This window comes from Wolffia australiana, chromosome 2 (assembly GCF_029677425.1).
Source record: "Wolffia australiana isolate 7733 chromosome 2, ASM2967742v1".
Taxonomy (NCBI): Eukaryota; Viridiplantae; Streptophyta; class Magnoliopsida; order Alismatales; family Araceae; genus Wolffia; species Wolffia australiana.
Window position 1 is genome coordinate 17,187,602 of NC_135836.1, and position 21,253 is coordinate 17,208,854.

General features: G+C 50.5%; 2 protein-coding genes and 1 non-coding gene across 4 annotated transcripts; 1 reads left to right on the forward strand and 2 right to left on the reverse strand.

The window, feature by feature from the left end:
• Positions 1–1,340: 1,340 nt before the first annotated feature.
• TRNAA-AGC (transfer RNA alanine (anticodon AGC)) lies at positions 1,341–1,413 on the forward strand. The gene has a single exon. It is a non-coding gene; the product is annotated as a tRNA-Ala (tRNA).
• Positions 1,414–1,651: 238 nt separating this feature from the next.
• LOC144717064 (ARM repeat superfamily protein) lies at positions 1,652–12,669 on the reverse strand. 2 transcript variants are annotated; one of them, XM_078592384.1, is made up of 16 exons: positions 12,536–12,669; positions 12,042–12,160; positions 11,148–11,193; positions 10,760–10,832; positions 10,583–10,640; positions 9,132–9,227; positions 8,689–8,806; positions 8,180–8,446; positions 7,967–8,068; positions 7,507–7,864; positions 7,321–7,434; positions 6,641–7,245; positions 6,368–6,561; positions 6,067–6,289; positions 5,877–5,996; positions 1,652–5,514 (listed from the first exon to the last, which is right to left on the reverse strand). In XM_078592384.1, exons 1-16 carry the CDS (start codon positions 12,629–12,631, stop codon positions 1,786–1,788), a joined length of 6,318 nt encoding a protein of 2,105 aa, XP_078448510.1. In that variant the 5' UTR covers positions 12,632–12,669; the 3' UTR covers positions 1,652–1,785. The 2 variants fall into 2 exon arrangements, with proteins under 2 accessions (XP_078448510.1, XP_078448512.1); XM_078592386.1 differs by lacking the exons at positions 12,042–12,160; positions 12,536–12,669 and having other exon boundaries at positions 11,102–11,188.
• Positions 12,670–12,851: 182 nt separating this feature from the next.
• PSKR1 (phytosulfokin receptor 1) lies at positions 12,852–16,337 on the reverse strand. The gene has a single exon (XM_078592387.1). The coding sequence runs from the start codon at positions 15,927–15,929 to the stop codon at positions 12,852–12,854; it is 3,078 nt and encodes a 1,025-aa protein (XP_078448513.1). The 5' UTR covers positions 15,930–16,337.
• Positions 16,338–21,253: the final 4,916 nt, after the last annotated feature.

Here is a 21,253-nt window from a genome sequence, read left to right on the forward strand (position 1 = left end):
CCTTAGTTTCCAGTTCATCAATTAGCATTTACTCCGTAACCAGGTTGATACTGAAAGTGAGAGAGGGGACGCCAAATATAGGTGAGGACCACTAGCTCAATCCAATGGACCATGTCACATAGAAAGAAACCCATGGAGGTTGGCTCTGAATGAAAGATAAGGTGGTTTTGTTTTTGCTTCCTGCGAGCTACCAAACTATTTCCTCGTAAGGTGTGGGTCAATTCAGGCTGAACCTTTGCAAAGAAAAAAAATGGACTACGAAATATTAAGGGAGAGGACAACCCCTGTTTCTGGTTGGACTTCAACAAGTGAGTGATATTCCCACTTCTAGCTTTGGTCCACCTGACCAAACTTGACCTGTTTGCTTGCTCACTAGAAGAGTCAATGGAGAGCAGCTAGTTTATAAGGAAGAGGAAACCAGGGGCTATTAGGCCTCACTGAACTACCTAACCTTAGCTTGCTTACTTTCTGACCAAGGAAACGACTGATCATTTCTGCTTACTCTCATCATAGAGGGAGGAAGATTTTCAAACTCACATATGAAGTCGAAAGCCCTACTTGTTACTTTGTAACTTGAAACAAGGTTATATTTGGCTTGTCGGGCTCTTGACCTACTTTTCCTTGGCAAAGTTATCCTACAAGTATCCAGTATGAAGACTATCTGGCTGCACCCTTCCGTTCCTCAGGTGACGCACGCATGAGCCCTTTAAGCTCTGAAAATGATACGTTCTGAAAGAACTTTGTTTCCGCTTTAATTTGTGCTCACTAACTCACACCTATAGTCACTCCTCGGAATGAAGAGCAAATCCATTCACCCCTATCAATTACTTGTTCTATGGGTAGTTATGAGGCATTAATTGAGATTGATTATTATTGGGCATGATCTCGCAGTTCATGAGAGAATTTCTTTGCCTTACAGTTGTATATTCATGAAAAAACACTCTTAGTTCAGTTCTATAGAACGTGGGTCTCCAAAATCCAATTTCGAGGGCTCAAATGTTACAGACTGTGAATATGTTCTTTGTTATATTGAACAGCAACCAATAAACTAACTTATCTGAAAAAGTTGAATTACGACTAAAATTCCTGAGTCAGATAGTCTTTGCATGAGAGCATTAAGAGCTGAAGAGCATGAAACATATTTATTTTGTTTATTTGTTATTCATTCAGAAAATTTGATTTTGATTCAATTCAAACCAGAAATCCGAATTAGATCGCTTCAAATACTAGCTCCAGCATCTAAAATTCAAACGGTAAGATCTAATCCCCGATCCCTAGCTACTAGTTTCGTCGGAAGTCTTTAGAAAAAAAAATATTGATTTTTTCTCTATACACTATACGGGGATGTAGCTCAGATGGTAGAGCGCTCGCTTAGCATGCGAGAGGTACGGGGATCGATACCCCGCATCTCCATCTATGCGTACTTTTTATCGAGACATTGTATGTGCTTTTTGAACGATATTTTTGGCCGTTTCCCTTCCTCTCTTTACATTTCACGAACATGAATAGGTAAACGTCGCTTCAACGACTCGTTTCTTTTCCAAACATTTTTATTTATGCGTGCATCTTGATTCCTCTTAGATCGAATGATGTCGAACGATGCTTTGGCCGTTTTCCGTACTACATTTCACGTAAAGGAATGGTTGAACTCTGCTTCAACGACCCGTTTCTTTTCGAAAGCTCCCAGCATCGGTCGCGCACACGACATCTACAAAACACCTCATATACTGCACACAAGATCAAAGTCCACTCCCCAGGACCGTCTCACACGCGAGAAACGGTATATCATCCTTGAGGGTCGCCGGTCAAGGTAACAAAGGGCACCAGCCTCTTGTAATCCTTGCGCCTCCCGAGCGCGCACGTCTCCAGCACCCGCGCGAGCAGCGTCCTCGTGATCTGCAGAGCTCTCTGCGACGCCCCAGAATCCGCCGCCACAGCGGCCGCCGCCGCCGTTCCCCCGGCGAACATGAACTGCAGCGGCCCGCTCCTGGCCTTGAACGACGTCTGCGTGGCCAGCATCACTGCCGGCGCCATCTTCTCCGCCCCCCCCATATAATCCTGCTGCTGCTGTTCGTCAACCCCGCCACCGCCGCCGGCGGTGCTGCCGCAGCCGCGGAGCAAGGCCTCGAGCACGCTGAGTGCCTCCCAGCACAGCGTGCTCTCCACGAGCCGGGAGACGATGGCGTAGACGTGGGGGCTCTGCACCGCGTCCACGGGGGTCTGCTGCAGCAGGGCCTTGAGCAGCACTAGAATCACCCTCTGGTGCTCCCCCGGACCCTTCTCCAGCAACCGCAGCAGGTGCCCGAACGCCAGCGACGAGTGCCGCGGGAACCACTCGGCGGCGATCAGCGGCGCCGCCCGCGCGAAGAGCTCCTCGGCGGCGGCGATCCGGCCCCGGGCGCAGTCGGAGAACAACTCGGCCAGGTCGTCGAGGGACTTGGCCCGGCACCAGAGGGCCACCCCGGAGGCCACGGCCCGGGCCTTGTCGTCGTCGGCGAGCCGCAGGCTGAGCCAGGGGAGGAGGGCGGTGACGTGCATGAGGAGGCGGGTGTCGCCGGCGCCGAGCACGGAGTCGCAGCCGGGGACGGTGATGCGGGCGAGGACGTCGAGGGCGGCGGCGTGGCTGGCGGGGGAGAGCAGGCCCTTGAGCACGAGCGGTTGGAGGCCCTGGAAGGGCGGGTCGTCGTGGCGGGGCATGCTGGAGAGGAGGACGCTCTCGGTGGTGCGGTCGCGGAGGGAGAGGCGGTCGATGACGCGGGCCAGGAGCTGGAGGACGTGGCAGTAGACGTGGACGAAGTCGGTGTGGAGCATGGCGACGCAGGCCCAGAAGAGCTGCGGGTAGAGGATGACCTTCTCCGGCTCGAGCGCGTCGACCATGACGCGCAGCGTGAGCAGGATCTCCACCGCGAAGCCGAGCACGGGGGGCGAGGGGCTGGCCAGGCACCGCAGCAGGCAGCGGAGGAGGAGCACGCAGGCGTCGGCGCGGACGGCGGGGCGCAGGGCGCGGTAGACCTGGTGCGACCGGCAGGCCAGATGGCGGGAGGTGCACTCCGTGGCCCACCGCAGGGCCTCGGCGCCCCACGTCTCCCGCAGGTCCCCCTGGAAGAACACCGCCTCCACCATGTCCGAGACCAGCGCCGAGAGCAGGCCCGCGCTGGGCAGCTCCGCCCGGGTCAGCGTGGCGTCCTCGCGGTCCCACATGGCCGCGCCGCGCTTGGACTGCAGGTACTTGATCAGGCTGACCACCCGGCGCTTGTGGCCGGCCTCCTCGCCGCCCTCTCCCCGGTCGTAGAGCTCCTCCAGGTGGCGCCCCGCCAGCGAGTAGAGCAGGTTGATCAGCAGCTGCTGGCAGTGCTCCAGCACGATGTCGTCCGCGCTGTCCAGCGACACCAGCGCCACGTGGAACAGCAGCGGCAGGTTCTCGCGAAAGTCCTCGTCGTTCTCGTACGCGATCTCCGCCAGCAGGATCAGCGCGATGTCCGCCCGCGACAGCAGGTGCGGCTGCGCCCGCCCCGCCCCCGCCTCCCCCCCCGAGAACCCGCCCTCCTCCGCCGCCGCCGCAGCAGCCGCAGCCGCCGCCGCCTCCGCCGCGTGCGGGTAGTCTGTGCTGTCCCGCGACACGTGGCGGCTCCGCGCGGCGGAGCTGCGGAGGCCCAGCAGCGGGCCCGACATGTTGACCAGCGCCGAGGGGAGCAGCTGCCCGGAGCGGGCGCCGCCCGCGGCGGAGTCGGGCGGCGCCAGCGGGCTGAGCGGGCCGGAGACGCTGCGGCCGGCCGCGCCCGGGCCCCGGCGGAGCGGCCCGTCCAGGGAGCCGCGGACAAGGAGAGGAGACATGTGGGCCTGGGCGTTCTCCCCGGCGGTGGCCGCGGCGGCCGCGGCAGCGGCGGAGGCCGCCATGGGGGGGACCTGGGCAGGGGCGGGGGGCTGCGAGAACTCGAGCACGAAGGAGGCGGCGTCGGCGGCGGCGGCGGAGGTGGGGGCGGGGAAGGGCTTGGCGGGGGGGGGCTCGGGGGCGTCCTCGAGCATGCGCTGGGAGAGCTCGAAGACGAGGTGGTCGATGGTCTGCTGGGGGCAGATGCGGGCGAGGTAGAGGCTGACCCGCTTGGCGACGGAGAAGTAGGTGGCGAAGGCGCCGGTGATCTCGATGGAGGAGTTGGAGTCGCAGTCCTCGATGCCCTTGGCGATGAGGAAGTCCAGCACCGGGCCGACGTTGCGGGGGTTGGCGCCGAGGGTGCGCCACAGGTTCTCGATCTCGTCGGGGAACTGGTCGCCGTGGCGCCAGGTGACGTAGTAGAGGCTCTTGAGCAGGCGCTCGCTCCAGCCGCAGTCCCCGAGCCGGACCAGGTTCAGGTTCTCGATCCAGGGCGCGATGCAGGTGAGCACCTGGTGCTGCGCGATGATGTCGACGGCGTCGAGCTGGCGCTGCATGATCTCCTCGCACAGGAGCTCGCTGAGCTCGGGATGGTCCTTGGCGAGCTTGCACGACAGCTTGTACTGGAACTGCTGGTACGAGTCGGGGAGGTTGCCCACCACGGAGGCGCGGTAGCGGGCGGCGCCGTCGGCCTCCTCCTCGGCCCACTCCCGGGCGGAGAGCGTCTCCAGCATCTGCAGAGCCTCGTCCCGCACCTGCCGCCAGGGGTCCACCACCTTGTACAGGATCAGGCTCAGCAGCCGCTGAATCTCGCAGCGGGGCACCTCCTGCCGCATGTAAACCTCCGCCAGCACGGTGAAGTAGCCGTCCGCCAGGGCCGCGTCCGGCGAGTAGCACTGGTCGATGCAGGCCGGGAAGAGGTCCAGGTTCGTCTGGAGGAGGTTCTTCAGCGCCGCCTTCGCCAGGAGCACGCGGAGGTGCCGCTGCTTCTCGCGCCCGCCGGCGTACCGCAGGTAGGACGGCGTGGGGGAGTAGCCCAGGGGCACCCGGGGGACGTGCTCCGCGAACAGGCTGTTTATCCAGCTGACCACGCGCCCGCTCATCTTCCGGGAGTTGTCGTCGAAGCACGGCCCGTAGAGAAGAGCCCCCATCGCGTTCATGCACGCCCACTGTATGGCTTCCACCTGCTCCATCGTCTCCCTGTCGAACGACATCTTGTCGATCGACTCCCGCGACCGGCTGTGCTGGATCGACCGGTACCGCTCCACTTCCCGCCGGTAGTCGCCGCTGCTGTCCGTGCCGCCCGACCCGCCCCCGCCCCCTCCGCCGCTGTCGTCGCACCACGAGAAGAGCAGGTCGAAGTACCGCTTGCGGCTGCGCGGGTCGAACCGATCGGACCGGGACTCGACCAGCTCGGGCGCCAAGTACCGGAGGACGGAGGCGAAGGCCAGGCGGAGCTGCTGCAGGTCCTGGAAGCTGTCCGTTGACGACACCAGCTGCCTGTACGTGTCTTCGATGAACTTGAGATAGTGCAACCGGAAGACAGGCATCCGCCCTATCGTTCCCGGCCAGACTTTCTCCGCCACCATGCGATAGATGTTCGCGATGTGCACCCGGAGCTCTTCCCGCCGTGGCTTTTGATTCTGCGCACAGACCCCACCAAATCAACAAAAGCCTAGACCCAATTTTAGGTAGACATGGTCGTTCTGTTCTGTTCGTTTGGAACGAGCAAAAGATTCACACAAAAGAACCGCACAGGACCTTGTTCTTTGTTCTGTTCTTTTTTTTTCCTCAAAAATGAACAACATTCGCACAAAACTAGAACAAAATTCACACAATGCGAACAAAAGAACCGCACATGGGTCAGTGCGATATTCTGTCCGATTTCGCTTTTGTTATGTTCGGAAAACCAAACAGATCGAACAATTCGCACAAATTTGCACAAAAAGAACAGAACGACCATGTCTATTAACAGGTAAACAAGTTTATACTCATTTCAGCGCACCTTCCACTTGGGTTTTCCCTCGCTCTCTGACGAAACCTCCTCGACGAATGCTGCAAGCTCGCTGAACATGACTTCGCATGCCGCCAAGTGGGAGTGACCGACGACGACCGCCGCCGCATGCTGCAGACACCGAACACCTACGGTTTAAACCTCGGTTGAAATGACGGGTTAAGTGAGTAAAAAAAATCACCGCGTGAGTGTCGGACGCTTGTCTGAGAGAGGGGAAGATGAGGCGGTAGATTCCTTTGGTCGTTTTGAATGTGCCGTCTTCTCTGGGGTCCGGGGGACAAGAACACGCAAACATGGAGTACATCACCCACTGGTCTTGCTTGTTCTCGGCCTCTTGTAGCTGATACGCTTTCCCTCCAAACTCAACAGGGGTGATTTGAGTAAGCCGCCTGATGACTTCCGACCTGATGATGACTCGAGCATTAATTGGTTCATGTTTCGTTGCCCACATTCAAGATCTTCTTCAAAGAAAGAAATTTGACCTTGCTTCGTTGACGGAGGCGGGGCAGAGTTGACTAGAGTACTTGACGATCTCGCTGAGACAACGAGACCAGCGGCTCTTGTCTTGGCCCTCGAGAAGGACTTGCAGCGTCACGTCGGCTGAAACAATATCCAACTCGCGCCGAAAATCATGAGCCCGGCCCGAGTCCCAGAAACAGCTCTGAACGATATCATCCTGCAAATCTTCCCAAAACATTAGAGAATTGTTGAAACTTTAGAAAAAACTGAGAATCGAGACGACAACAATTTCATACCCCGTTTTCTTCCAAGACGTCTATCACGAATATCGGTTCCACCCCGTAGAAAGCTTTGCTGTCCGACCCATTTGCCGAGGAATCCCTTAGGTCGTTGCTCAGCGCTCTGACGGAGCGTAGTAATTCCAAAGCGGTGTGTCTGATCTGAACATCGACAGAGCCGAGGAAGACGAGTCCAAGAGCATCCATCTCCGCGGCGTTGAACTCGGTCAGATCGCCCAATTGATGAAACAGAGAAAGTTTAGCCCGCGAGTTGGATCCCGAACCAGATACTTTCTCATCGGCCAGGCATGCCCTCCACAGACGCATCAGATCCAGCAACCGGCCCAGGGACGTTTGGATGAGAAGAGGAAATTCATCGGAGAGACTGCGAACGAAGTTCGCCATTCCTCTAAGAACAGCGTACCGTCGGTGCGGAAGGAATCTTATGATTCGGTTAAGAACCTGAACAGCTTCTTCACGAACACCGGGGTCGATGCTTATACCGTGCTGAGGGATGAAATCGGTGATTTTCTCACCCCGTCCGACTTCTTCGATCAAGTAAGGAACGCACTTCAGTACTGACCGGAAAAGAGAACCCTGAGACTTGTCCTTGCTCACGGCGTCTGATCAACAAGGCCACACGGTCAGTCAGGAAAATGGGAAATAAACAAAGTCAATTTTTTTAAAATTTCAAGTACCAATGGTGGTCTTTGATGATGTGAGTAGAGCCTGACTGTACGCTCTATTGCAAGACCTGAGTATTGATTCGATGGCTGATTTTACTTTTGGAATGTAGTTTTCTATTTCAGAGCCTGCGAGATATCGCAGTGTCAAACAAATAATTCATTGGAACAAAAAAATTAAGGGCAGGTCGGCTTTGTCACCTCGGTAGAAGCCCAAGTCCCCGGACTGGTTCGGCGTGGACATAACTACTGCTAGAAGAGCCTTTAACCCAATAACTTTGGCCTCGTTTAGGACGTCTGGTTTTAGAAGCTCGAGTATCATATGATTCATCGAAAAATCCAAGTTGCTCTCTGCAATAGTGACACAAAACTCCACAACTTTGTCGTGTTGTGCATCCTGAGTTAACATCCCTCTCTTCAAAGCGTTGAGCAACTGCGAAGTCACGCTGTCCAGGCAATCCCAGACGTGATTCTTGGACTGATAATTCGCATACACATTCAAATAGAATCTCAGTACTCGGTGAAGACAGTCTAACGCCATAGACCGATGGTTTTTGTCCTGCAAGGGAATAACAAATCATTCATATGGACGACAAGAAAAATCCAAATTTCCCCAGATCTGAAAGTCCGTTCTTTCTCAAGTGAATGAGCGACGACTCACCCTCAGATGTTTGTAGATGTACTCCATATGAGTAACAAAATAGCCGTTGAACGTTTGTGGGTCTCCAAGACAAAGTAGAAGAGTGACTAATGGATATCCAACCTGTCAAGTAAATATAAAAAGACAACATAAGGAACGGTGGGGACCCCAGAAAGGTCATACTCAGAAATTATTCATTCGACGAATCAAAAAAAAGAACAGAGAATGACATACAGAGATATGTTTGCTTTGTTTTTCCATCCAATGCATGAGCTGTCCTCTAATCTGAGCAACAGCCTCGTACCAAAGGGTCAACGCAGAGTCTCCGCAGGACGGAGGCCAACTATTCTTCCCACCTTCAGCAAGCGGTGCTAGAATGCTGGAGAGCACGTTGCACAACGCATGTTGAATTTCACTCTTCCTCTTGTGGGAAGCACGAATAAGAGGGTTTGCTTTCGCAACGAAGGATGCCGAGGCATTTAATGCGCCTTCTGTCCTGACCTGTTCAATGCAAAAAGAAAAAGATTTGTAATCAAAGGAAGCGACAAGGAAAACCAAAATCCTCTTGAGTACCAAGTTTTCAGTTTCTCTGTGTGAAGACAAAGCTTGGAGAAGCTTAGAAAACAAATCAGAGAGAATATTATTATTTTCACCAAATTTTTTGAAGGAGAATGGCTATCGTGAGAATGGTTTTAAAGTAAATTCTATTTAAGGAGAAAATCTCAAAAAAGAGAAGAACAGACCCCAAGCTTAAGGTATCGCATCCCGTTGACTATGCTGAGTGTTTCACTCCTAGCAACACCGTTATCGATATTTCGAGTTGTTAGTTCCATGAAGAAACGGTCCGTGACAGAACTAAACCTGTACAAAATGCAAACAAACGTCGATGTCATTCTACAAATATGATAAAAACTACAGAAGATCATCTCAGTTTAAAACTTCAAGATGACCAAGAAGGATAATGTGGTGACGGATGAAAAGAAGGAAGGGATAAAATAGGCGGAAAAAGAATCATAATAGGTTCGCCTGCCTTAACAAGAATAGAATACCCAGTGAAACTGATTTTTTTTTAAGAAACTAATGAAACTGCTATCTAGCTTTAGCTTTTGCATTGCACCTTCAGTTATTTCATTTTTAGAGGAGTATATGCTTGAAGACATAAATCCAAGAAATTGAGGAATGTTACCTGATACGAGATAGAGCCCCCAGAAGTTGGGCAACAAGATCTAAAAGGAGGGCTCGTAGGTCAACGAGTGAAGGATACTCAATCTGACTAACAACCCTGAAACAGAAAGTCAGACGAAGGCATGAATATAAGATACAGTAAAAAGAAATATATATAATGACAGCTCCAGACATGGATAATAGTAATCCTCTTCCATATTTACAGATTTCATTTTTTTTTAAAGAAAATATTTATAGATTTCATATTTTTTATTTCCAATAAATCAGTCACTAGCATCAAACAAACGGGTCGATAAAAAGAATTAGAAGGGACAGTTAACAAGAAAACCGAGGTACACAGTTGAAACTTAATCAAGAAGTTTAACAACCCAAAAGCCTTCTAAATAATACATGTTACAGAGTACGTCTAAAACTCCATGATATTTAAGATTACTGCACTCACCACCCATTCCACCATATTGATACACAATATCCTGCTTAAAGATGAAAAGTAGCCCCCTTGCTACCAGCTATATATTTTACCACAGTTGGTGACCGCTTAAATCCCTCATGGTATCAGAGCAGGACACACAAGTGTGATCGTTTTGTTTTTTTATTACACGAGTGCTATAGAAACAACCATAACCCCTTGAACCTTTTTTAGGGCATGATTTGAGCCCCACCGTTAGGGACAGCCCTATTTTGTGGCCATGACCCTCATTTTGGGAAAAGCTATTATCATCTGGTTGTAGCAACATTGTTGGAGAGAGCCTTACTTGCCAGCGTGCAAGCATGGATTGACAACATGAAAATGCAGCTATCCCCTGTTCCTATTCAATCTTCAGTTGAGAAAGTGAAGTCGTGCTAATTCCTACCAAAGATCCTATAATTCCTCAAACTAAAGGGACCTTCTTGAATCAGCAAAGTATGACAAGATGTTCCTTCAACAACGACATACTTGACTACATTAGCACCTGCTATTACCAGCCCACTCTATGAAGGGTGGACCAAAGTCCATGTCCTCCTTAAAGTATGGCTTATTGAGATGGTGGAAGCCAACATTGGGTTGGACGGACCCGATTACAAACACCCTATTTAAAGGACATGAGGGAAAATCTGCAGCATACACACTCCAAACGCAATTACAAAGCCTACATAGCTGCCCTTGTTCAGCAATCAATAGCTCTCATCCAAGGGAGTATAAGTGTGGTCTAATATGCATCGGCCCAGTTGGTAAGCGCTTAAATCTAACTCACCATAAATTCTAAAAGCACCAAACTATAGGGTCCCTGGTCCGTAATTTTCTATAGAGCTATATCACCACTCATGACTCTTTGGTCCGGGTTGATCGGTAAGAAAATTTTAGTCTACCAAAATGTGTGCCCATTGATTTTAAGTTACACCAGACTATATTACCCCTCATCACCCTTATATTTCTACAGCATAAAAAGGTGATGAAATAAAACGTCATACCTGTCAGCGTTGATTAGCCAGTCAAAAACAAAATTTTCAAGGCCAGACCATAGTTTTTCTGTTCCAGAAAATATGAGGGAAAATCAGATGATGCGCATTGAAGTAGAAAAAACCACGTTAATATATTAATTCAACAGCGCGGATCACATAACAGTGATAAAAATGTAGGAACGCAACCTGTTATGCCCTCCTGAGGGCAACACTCCACAAAACGGATGCATGCAGAACAAAATATACATTCCACCGCAAGCTGTGGAAGAATAAAAAAAAAGGTAAATAATAGAAAGAAAATAAGACAAGGAGATAGAAAACAGAGCTGTAAGCTCTGGGGGAATCTGTAAAATCACAAAGCTATAGATATTTGTGCATAGGTGATAAACAGAGATGCCCCATCAAACGTACAATGAAGAGAGCTTTTTGGAATTTATTAATGTCTATTATTTTTGTGACATTAAACGATCAATGGGATAAAAGGCAAAAGCACAATACATTAGCATCCTCACACAGCATAGCACTTACACAACCAAATTACATATCGGCATAGCGCATGCAAAGCAAATCACACCTTTTTCTGGTACGTTGAGGCATCGTTCGCTCCCTTGGACGATTCACTGAGATGATAGTAGCAAAATATGTAACAAGTAAATCAATGTAAAGGTGGGCGGGACAATGAAAGAGAAAAACCAGTCTGACACACGACCGCCAGAAATATAATATGATAAAAATGTAATATTTTAGAAAAATGTCGTGATACAAAAAAGTGAGGTCTCTGTTTTGACGTCGGCGGACTAAAATGATATTTTTAACGAAGAAAAAAATACATTATTTATGTACACCTGCGTTTAACAGTGGGGATACCTTTGCCATGAAGGAATTTGACAAAAAGGCAGTGAGTAATAGGACTAGATTTTTTTTGTTTGAAAGAATAGGATTAGATTTACGCAAACTCCTAGAAATTGTAAACTGGTAAACGAATTTTCCCTCAAGAGTCATATATAGATCCCAGGACACACGATAGGTTCCAGAATAGGAACCAAGCTCTGATACCATGAAGAAATTTGCTCAAAGGTGGCTAGGAAGAGAAAGAGAGAGATTGAGAGAGAAAGCCCCTTCCACCCTGGGAGTCTGGGAAAAGTAGGACAATCTAAAACCTAACTCAATTACATAAAGGAGGTCCCGTAACCTTATAGAGCCGACGAATTTATTATTTTCTATTGCGTTCTGAATCCGACCGGCGCTCTGGATAACAACTTCATGATGCATTTCTTCAACCACAAAAAAAACAACTAAATGATGACTAGGAAGGCATCTTCATGAGGGTTTGAATTCTTCCTGAGATGTCAAGGAGATATACACGAATACATAAAACGATGTTCCTGTTGCGAATTCTACGAACTCAGAAGAAACAAGAAATCAAACGAAAAATCACGGCAGTTGCACATGAAAGGAAGGTCAATACCTTTCCCGCCAACGAAGAAGAGCCTCCAAAAGTGGCACCGGCGTATGTCGAGCCACCATGGCCAATGAATCCAGCACTTGCTCGTAAGCCGGATCGGAAGGTCGAAGATACTGTCCATCCTGCAAGAAATCGTAGGCGGGAGAAGAAAATGTACCACGTTTCAGGTTTTAACTTCCAAGAAATTAAAGAATCCGACGGTATCAAGAACGGACTTTCTCAAAGACGGAAATCTAGCGAGCCAGAACGCATAATCCCACGAACAAGGTACAATCAGCATCTCCTAGATCTATGAGCTCTCGCGAAAAACGCGGCAAAGAATTGTTCATTCGCGGCTACCACAAGAGGTGAACTTCAACTCGAACACACCGATTCAAGAGAGTGTCGAGACGAGAAAATCGCCGAAGAAAACGCGCCGGACAGCACGCAGGGGCACCGAACCGCGGTCAACTCTCGCAGAAACCCGCGACAAGAATTATGAACGCGAGGCGTTTCACCTGGGCTTGCGCCGTCTCGATGCGCCGCCGAGCGAGAGGGAGGAACCGCTGAAGCAGAGCTTCCACAATCAGCTTCGCCGCGCCCCCGGCATTCATCTCTCCGTTCCCCCAAATCCGCAATCCCCGGGCCAGCCGGGCACATTTATAACCTAAACCCTCGGATAACCACAAAGATTACGCCACCGAAGGCTAGTAAACGAAGCCGAATCAATCAATGAACGAATCAATCGATCAAATCCAATCGATCGGGGTATGATTACGAAGAGTATGATTAAGGAGGAGGAAGGGGAGGCATGTACAAGAAGGGGAGAGGGGGTCAGGCGAGGTCGTCCTCGGGGGGGAGGGAGTCGAGCCAGGGGACGATCTGCTGGGTGAGAGGGCGGAGGCGGGGGGACTCGCTGAGGCAGAGGCAGGCGATCTCGAGCAGGCGGACGAGCTGCTTGTGGCGGGCCTTGTTATACACGACGGGGTCGAAGACCTCGACGTCTCGGCGGTCCTTGGTCAACTGCAAGACCCAGGAGACGAGGTCGCGGGCGCCCTTGGGCCGGCACATGTCCACGGGCCGCCGGCCCGTGAGCAGCTCCAGCAGCACCACCCCGAAGCTGTACACGTCCCCCTTGAAGGTCGCCACCGACGACTGCCCGTACTCGGGCGGGATGTAGCCCAGCGTGCCGACCAGGTCCGTCGTGACGTGCGTGTCGTAGGGCAGGATCAGCCGCGCCAGCCCGAAGTCCGCCAGATGCGCCTCGAAGCCATCGTCCAGGAGGATGTTGCTCGACTTGATGTCGCGGTGCAGGATGTGCGGCTCGCAGGCCTGGTGCAGGTAGGCGAGCCCGCGCGCGGCGCCGCGCGCGATGCGCAGCCGGGTGGGCCAGTCGAGGGCGGCGCCGCCGTCGGGGTTCTCGTGCAGCCAGTAGTCCAGGCTGCCGTTCTCCATGAACGAGTAGATGAGCAGCCGGTCTTTCCCGATCTTGCAGTAGCCTTGCAGGAGGACGAGGTTGCGGTGCTGGGCCCGCGACAGTGTCTCTATCTCGGCCTGGAACTCGCGGTCCATCTGGCCGTAGTCGCCGGAGAGCCGCTTGATGGCCACCTTCGTCCCGTCCGGCAGCGTCGCCTTGAACACCAGCCCGAACCCGCCGCAGCCGATGATGTTCGCCTGGTCGAAGTTGTTGGTCGACCTCAGCACGTCCTCCACGGTCAGCCCTTTCCCTTCCCGGCTGTTGTTCCTGAACAGCAGCACGATCTTCGACTCCTTGGGCGCCGGAGCCGCGTCTTCGTCTCCCGACCCCGCCGCCGCCGCCGCCTCCTCCGACGGGTCCCTCACTCTCTTGGACCGCGCCCGGAACAAGACCAGCACCAAGCACGCCGACGCGCAGACCGCGCCGGCGGCGATCCCGGCGGCCATGGCGGCGACCGACCCCTTGCTCCGCCGGCTCCGCCCCGGGACCGCGCTGGGTTCGGCCGGGCATTTCTCGTACTGCACCCCGCAGAGGCCCCGGTTCCCCGCGAAGCTGTCGTAAGGGAAGGAGTCGAACTGGGTGCCGCGGGGGATACGCCCGATGAGGTTGTTGTCGGCCACTGAGAACTTGGCGAGGAAGGTTAGCTTGGTCAGCGACGGCGGTATCTCCCCGGTGAGCTGATTATGAGACAAGTCCAGAGTCTCGAGCTTCTCCATGTTCGAGAGCTCCGGCGGAATGCCGCCGGTCAGGTTGTTCTTGGCCAGGTCGAGGACGTGCAGGTTGCGGAGACCGCCGAGCTCGGGGGGTATGGACCCGGAGAGGAAGTTGTCGCTGAGAAGTAAGGACGGCTTGAAGCCGGTCACCTGGTTGTACTGAAGCCCCGGCGCGCTTATGTTGGTCCTGCTGAAGAAGGGGAAGTCCGCCGATGGCGCGTCGGAGAAGGACGCGGTGCCTCTGGACACCAGGCTCTGCATTCGGGCCAGGCTCCCCGGGATCGGCCCCGTCAAGGAGTTGTTCGACAGGTCGAGGTAGAAGAGCAGGTCCAGCTCGCCGAAGAAGGCGGGGATGCCGCCGTGCAGCCTGTTCCAGGAGACGTCCAGGAGGCGGAGCTTCGGGCAGCCGCTCAGCCATGGCGGAATCTCCCCGGAGAGACGGCAGTTGGCCACGGCGAGGAAGGTTAAGTTCTTGAAACCCTGCACTCCGGCGGAGGGCAGCGTTTCCCCTTCGAAGTTGCGGGTGAGCACCAGGTTGGTCAGGCTCGGGCACTGCTGCAGCGTCTCCAGCGCCGAGGCGATGTTGGTGAAGGAGTTGTTCGAGAGAGACAGCGAGGTCAGCGAGCTCAGCCCGCTGAAGCTCCTCGGAATCTCCCCGGAAAGAGAGTTTCTGGCCAAGTTCAGAGTGCGCAGATCCTGGCACGACGAGATCTCCGCAGGAATCTCGCCTCGGAAGAGATTCGACCCCAGGTCGAGGAAGCACAAGCGGGGCATCCCCGAGAAGTTGAAGTTGATCTCCCCGCTGAAGGAGTTCATCCGCAGATTCAGCACCTGGATGGACGACAGCGCCGAGAGCGACGGCGGCGGCGCGCCGCTGAACTTGTTCTTCGCGGCGGCGAAGTAGCGGAGATTCTTCAGCCTGTCGAACACGTCGGGGAGGCCGCCGGAGAATTCGTTCGAGGAGATGTCGAGCTGGACGAGACTCGAGGAGAGATCGCCGAGCCGGCTTAGATCCCCGGAGAGCACGTTCGCGTCGAGGCGCAGCTCGGAGAGAGACTTGCACTCCGCCAAGTCCGCCGGAAATGGGCCGGAGAATTGATTTCTCGTGAACCGGAGAACTCGGATCTCTGTGGAGATTGTGCAGATGCTCGCGTCGATGACGCCGGAGAAGCTGTTGAATCCGATGTCATAAGCGATGAGATTTTTTGATTCTCTGAGTACCGGGTGGCTGCCGCTGAACTCGTTGAAGGAGAGATTGAAGACTTGGATTGAAGGCAACGATGAATCCCCCGGTAAACCTCCCGAAAACTCGTTGGCGCTCAGATCGAGCTGCACCAATCGCTGTAATCGGAAGATTTCCGCTGGAACAGCTCCCCCGAAAGAGTTTTGGGAAAGGTTGAGTCTTCGGAGACCGTCCAGACTCGCTACCGAAACCGAGAGGTTTCCCTTGATTCTCCGGCCGCTAAGATCTAAACCCACAACCCGTCTGCTCGAATTAGACGTTGACGATGACAACGAGGAATCCTCGCAGGTGATCCCTCTCCACCCGCAGCAATCCACCGGCAACGAAGTCTGATCGAATCTCCACCCCTCGATCGCTCCGGAATCGAGCTGCCGGGAAAACTCCTGAAGGGCCTTCAGATCGCCGGAATCGCAAGCAAAGCCAACGGCAAACATCAATAGAATCAGAGCCACGATCAAAGGCGGCTTTTTCCTCTCCATCCTCGATCGATCAGAGAAATACGATATCAAAACCAGTCTAGGAACTCCAAAATTCGGCAACTAGGGTTCCAAAATCCCGCCGAATTCGCCGCCAAAACGAACCAAACGCTCCGGCGCCAACGCCGACTGCCCGCTACAAGAACGAATCATGCGAAAGAAGAGAAGATCGTCGCCGAGAGATGGAGAAATCGACGGTGGCGATGATGAACAGGGGGCGGGGAGGGGAAGAACTCCGCAACGCCGCCGGCGCGCCGAAGAAGTTGAAGATTTGACCTCTCGAACTATGATCGGGGTCAGGTGAAGGAACGGCGCCGCGAAGTCAACGGTCACCGCTGACGTGTCTGTGCCGCCAGAAACGGAAACGGTGACGTCGTGCGGACCCGGCCGCCAGCCGCCCTGCCCGTTGACAAAGATTAGGAGAATGACGGGAGCTTCGTTGACTTTGAAGATCGCCTAGGATTTTTCTTAAATACTCCCCGTCTTTTGTTGTTGAAGGCCGACGGTTTATCTTCTGCATTAATTGCCCCTATTTTAATAATCCCGGGCGGCCATTTTGAACAATAAAATAAATAATCGTATTGGCTTGTTCGAAAGTACAAAGTTGCGACCCACGCGGAAATCCCTTCCGCCGTCCCCGAGGTGGCCCGCTTGCGCAAATTCCGTAAAAAATGAAAATTAAAAAAAAAAATTTGATCTGATGATAGATAATCAGATATCGGCGGTCATGAATTTCTCGTGAAGGATCCAAGAACGGACGACCTGTGAAAATTTCAGCAAAAGGCGGCTTTGCCGATGGCGAAAGGCCGGATTTTTCGTCAAGAAATTATTATATTTTGTGGTAGAAAAGGAAACGCGTAGGAATTGAAGAGGGATTGTCAAGGCAGTCCACGTGGTTGCGCGTGAGAATGCACTTTGAAACGCGAAGAAACTCAGCTATGAAACGCGCCGTCGATAGTCCACATCTTTTAATGGCGGTGCAAAGAGATAGAGAGGGATTTTATCGTCGAAATTCTTGCTGTTGTTCAAGATAGCGATTGCTTTGGAGATGACATTGAAATGAGAGTCCTGTTGTTCTTGAAGATGCTGCTGTTCTGCGGTTGTTGTTGTTCATGTGAAAAGATAGAAATCTGGAAAAATGACCAGTTCAGCGGTGTAGATGAGACTGAAGTTTCAACGACGCTTTTTTCTGTGGTTGGCAAGAACATCGGCCAGGTCCAAGGTTCTTTCAACGAAAAGGTCGTTGGTCGTTCAGCGCGTTTTCATGGATTGATCCCGGACTGTTCAATGGTCTTTGGATTTAGAGACATATCTGAGGATAGAATTAGATTGATCAAAGTCTTCAAAGCTTGAACTTCCGCTGTCTACGCGCCGGGGAAATTAATCTCTAAAGAGCTACCTAATAATCATGATAATGATTATGAGCATAAAATTACGAGCAACAATTCATAATATGCTATCCATTCGGGGGAAAGCATATTCAAACACATTGACACAAAGTTCCATGACAGTTCTTCTAACTTACATAAATGTGCTTGTTGGGAGAAAATAATAGCGTAACATGATTGAGATTTATCTACGATTTTCTCTGGAAGTATTAACTTTTAGTGATGTATCGGTTCATACAAGGTTTATTTCAGTTCGCTTATTCTCGCGGAATGGTATGGAATAAGACACTTTATCACGGTCCAAAAAGAATGTCTCGATTCTGATTTTATGGTTAGTCAATAGTTAGTTGAGACATATTTATCGTGAAATTCCTTAATTTGCGTTATAGTTATTGCAAATCTTCTCCTGCCCTTGCGTATGGAGCATTGGAGCCATGTTCATACCGAGTTTGGAGATGGATAATTCAACATAACCAAATTTATGCAGTTGTATCTCCAGGAATGAGATCACCAGGGGTGTGGTTGGGAGATTAAAAAGGGGTCAATTATTCATGCCTAGTGATATTATGGGGAATTTCTTTTGCCACTTGCCAACTTATTTCCAGATGGAGATATATTTATTTTGTCCATGGAGTAGGGATGGGAAGTTCGTTGTTCGTCGACAAACTAACAGAAGGAAATAATTAGTAGATGTGAAATCACTTGATGCTTCGTAGTTATCTTTCTTGGAAGTAATAGACAGGTGGAAATTTATTTTGAAAAGTAGTAATGCAATATGTAGACATATATAATTAAATCTTAAGTCCACAAGCATTAATCTATACTTAATGATTCAATCAGTACAAAGATTGTTAGAGTTCAAAATATGAAACACACGTTCATTGGCTAAATTTCAAGCTCACTTCAATTTGAAAAGTAAAGTGATTGTTCTGGCAATGGAGTTTCAAAAACATCAAAAGAGTGGATTACTCGATGAGCCATCTGTTGCCGCCCCTACGGGTTAATTTGTCAAGTTCTAGAGAGGCGACGTAGCTGACATTACGCTGGACAGAAGAAATCATTGTTGGAGTGAAGTTCTGATGCTCCCAAAATATGTTGTCATTCCGTTGAGTGTTGACTACTTCTCTTTCATGTCTTGCAAGGTTGTGGGGCTCAAACATGGTCTGGTAGCGTGAGAGAAAGGATCTCTATAAGGATGCGCTTGGTACTTACCCCAATTAGTATGTTTTGGACTATGGAGAATGGCTCTGCATCTCCTCTATTGGCAGCGTAAATATCTTTGATGATGTCATCACCATCTGATTCGAAGTCTAAGCTGATGAAGACAATCTTAGAGTTTCGGGGTTGCTTTGCTAGTCTCCATTGGAGAAGTCATACACTCTGCCATGGTATGCACCTTTGTTGGGCTCCTGCTGTCTCCATTGTCTCGGCGAGGCCATCAACATTGAGCGAGCCTTGGAAACTAGGTGCATCATAATCCATGGTACATGTTTTTCCACAATTCACATACAATGTCTGAGATAAATAATGTTCCAAGGCAGTCAAAAAACATTCAGAATGAACTGTTCTTTAAATGGATTACATCCAAATGTCGTGTACAACAAATTTTTTAAGGGTGCCTTTTGATGATATTTATTCCACAACTAGCCCCTTGAGGTACCTGATAAGAAATTGGAAAGTAAATAATCAATGCTTTCATTCTTGTACTGCAAAGAAATAAAAAAAGGCATGATAAAAATGACATATACCTGGAGATTTCAGGCTAACATCCTTCCTCTACAATTTCTTTGTCGGAATCCTCTTCCACTAATTCGACCTCTTCAATCTCAGACAATGACTCTGCTATGTTGCTTTCTCGATGGTGTTGCCTCAACCAACATTTTAGAGTCATCAGTATTGACATGTTCTCCGTCGAAATCCGTGAACGTTTATACATGCAAATTCCACGTCCGGCGGAGAAGAAGCATTTGGCTGGTGCACTGGACGCGCAAACAGGAAGAAAATATTGTGCCAAAACAGAAAGCTTAGGGAATCTCTTGCAACTATCACTTTGCCACCATAAGAGAGCATCCATCGACACATGAGACATTTGTAGGTAACTCTGTAACCCGTCGTCCACTGATGGAGTGACATATTCTTGTCGTGGGAACACATGTGCAAGAATCGTCTTGATGGATGGTGTGTAGCTCTCATCCATCCTGGCTTCCTTGTCATAATACATACAATGTTGTCAACTCACTCCATCGCCTCCAATGTTGTCGTTCTCCTGCAAATTTGGGACTTCCTCATCACTGACGTCGTTCAGAAGTCTTTGCATATATGCCACCAAGGTGCCACGATCCTCTAGAGTAATAGAATCTAATTTAATATGCGGGTCTACGATTGATGCAACTGAGAAGGCAGTATTTCCCCGAATGCGAGCCTCTTACTTGGACAATTTTGCTCTCATGGCTCTACATGTGATTTGGATGGAAGCTCGTTGTTCAACCGTGAGGACAACACCATTCGGGAAAAGGCGTCCCTGGTCTATGGCATCAATCTATTCATGAAGGTGTTCATCAAGGACTTCGAGCAATGATAAAATTGTTGTTGTTGTCACATGCTTAGAGATGCAAACAACATCTGACGCTTCACGGGAAGGCTTTAAAATTTGAGCAAAGTATGCCACCATTTGTCACTCATGGTCATCAATCACAAAGTTTTTCTCTGTCGTGCTCTCCAGCTCAAAAATATCCATCTTGTACAACACTTTCTCTTCTCATATGCGACTTGCAACTTTTCATGTGTCGAGTTCCATCTAGTCTTCACATCCAACACTAATTTACTGTTATTAGGCATCTTTGATTGTGTACACCATAGGACATAGCTCCTCCGTCTATCATCCGAAGAACGAATGGCTGCAACAATTTGGCGCGCTCTTGTAACCAAGTCTCCCAACGAGGAAGATCGCCCAACCCATCGCCTTCATGCTTCTTCGGACTCCCCATCCACTACTGCCTCGTCGGTGTAGGTGTGGTGGAATTCTCAATGCCTTCAACCCATCCTGCACTGCAAAGTTTATGGCATGCGCAATACAAGGTATGTGTCAATTTTGATCGAAGTTTGGGTTCACTTTTCTTACTGCATTTGTCAACGATGTAATCATCAATCTATTGCGTTGTCCATAGTAATAGCATTCACTTTCTTCCCCAGGCCAAAGTCGACCAACATCTCTAGGAGAAGTTGTGCGAGGTAACTCCCGATATGTGCTATGTGAATCATCAATTTTCTTTACCTCCAAGACACGTTCTTCAAGTCTCCATTCGTCTGTGACCCAACGCACAATGATTACCAATAAGGGAATCATATTTTCACAAGTCCATGCATCTACTATTAGGCAAACACTTCTAACATTTGATAGTGAGTGTACCAGCTTTTGCTTCTCTCACCCGAAGAAAGCCTTCGCGTATTCATGAATAGCCTTCGAGCATGGTATTCTAATATTATCTTGTGCACAATAAAGCAACACCTCTCGGAAAATTTTGCCATCAACGATGGTCCACACTTGGTCAGTGAGACATATAAATCTGGTGAGCATCTCCTTTGTTATCTCAAATGTAATACCTAGTAAGAAGGTATTCTGCCCTATTGGCAAACCCAACATTAGAACAACAGATCGTTGACCTCCAGAACTTGGCTCCTTCTTTGACCCTGGGACTTGTTTACCTTTCAGCTGATCGTGCAGCTCCTTATGGCTCTTCTATAAGTGCCTCCAAAACATTGTTGTCGTCCTGTCTTTGTTTCTCTCAATAGTTATAATTCTTGGAGGGTTGTTCTCCTTGCACACAATACATTCATACTGGTTTGGCCTCTGATTCTGCATGGCCTCTGATTCTGTATTGCATGGCCTCTGATTCTGGCCCACGACACTTTCTCTACAAGGTTAGTGGAGTAGTCTTG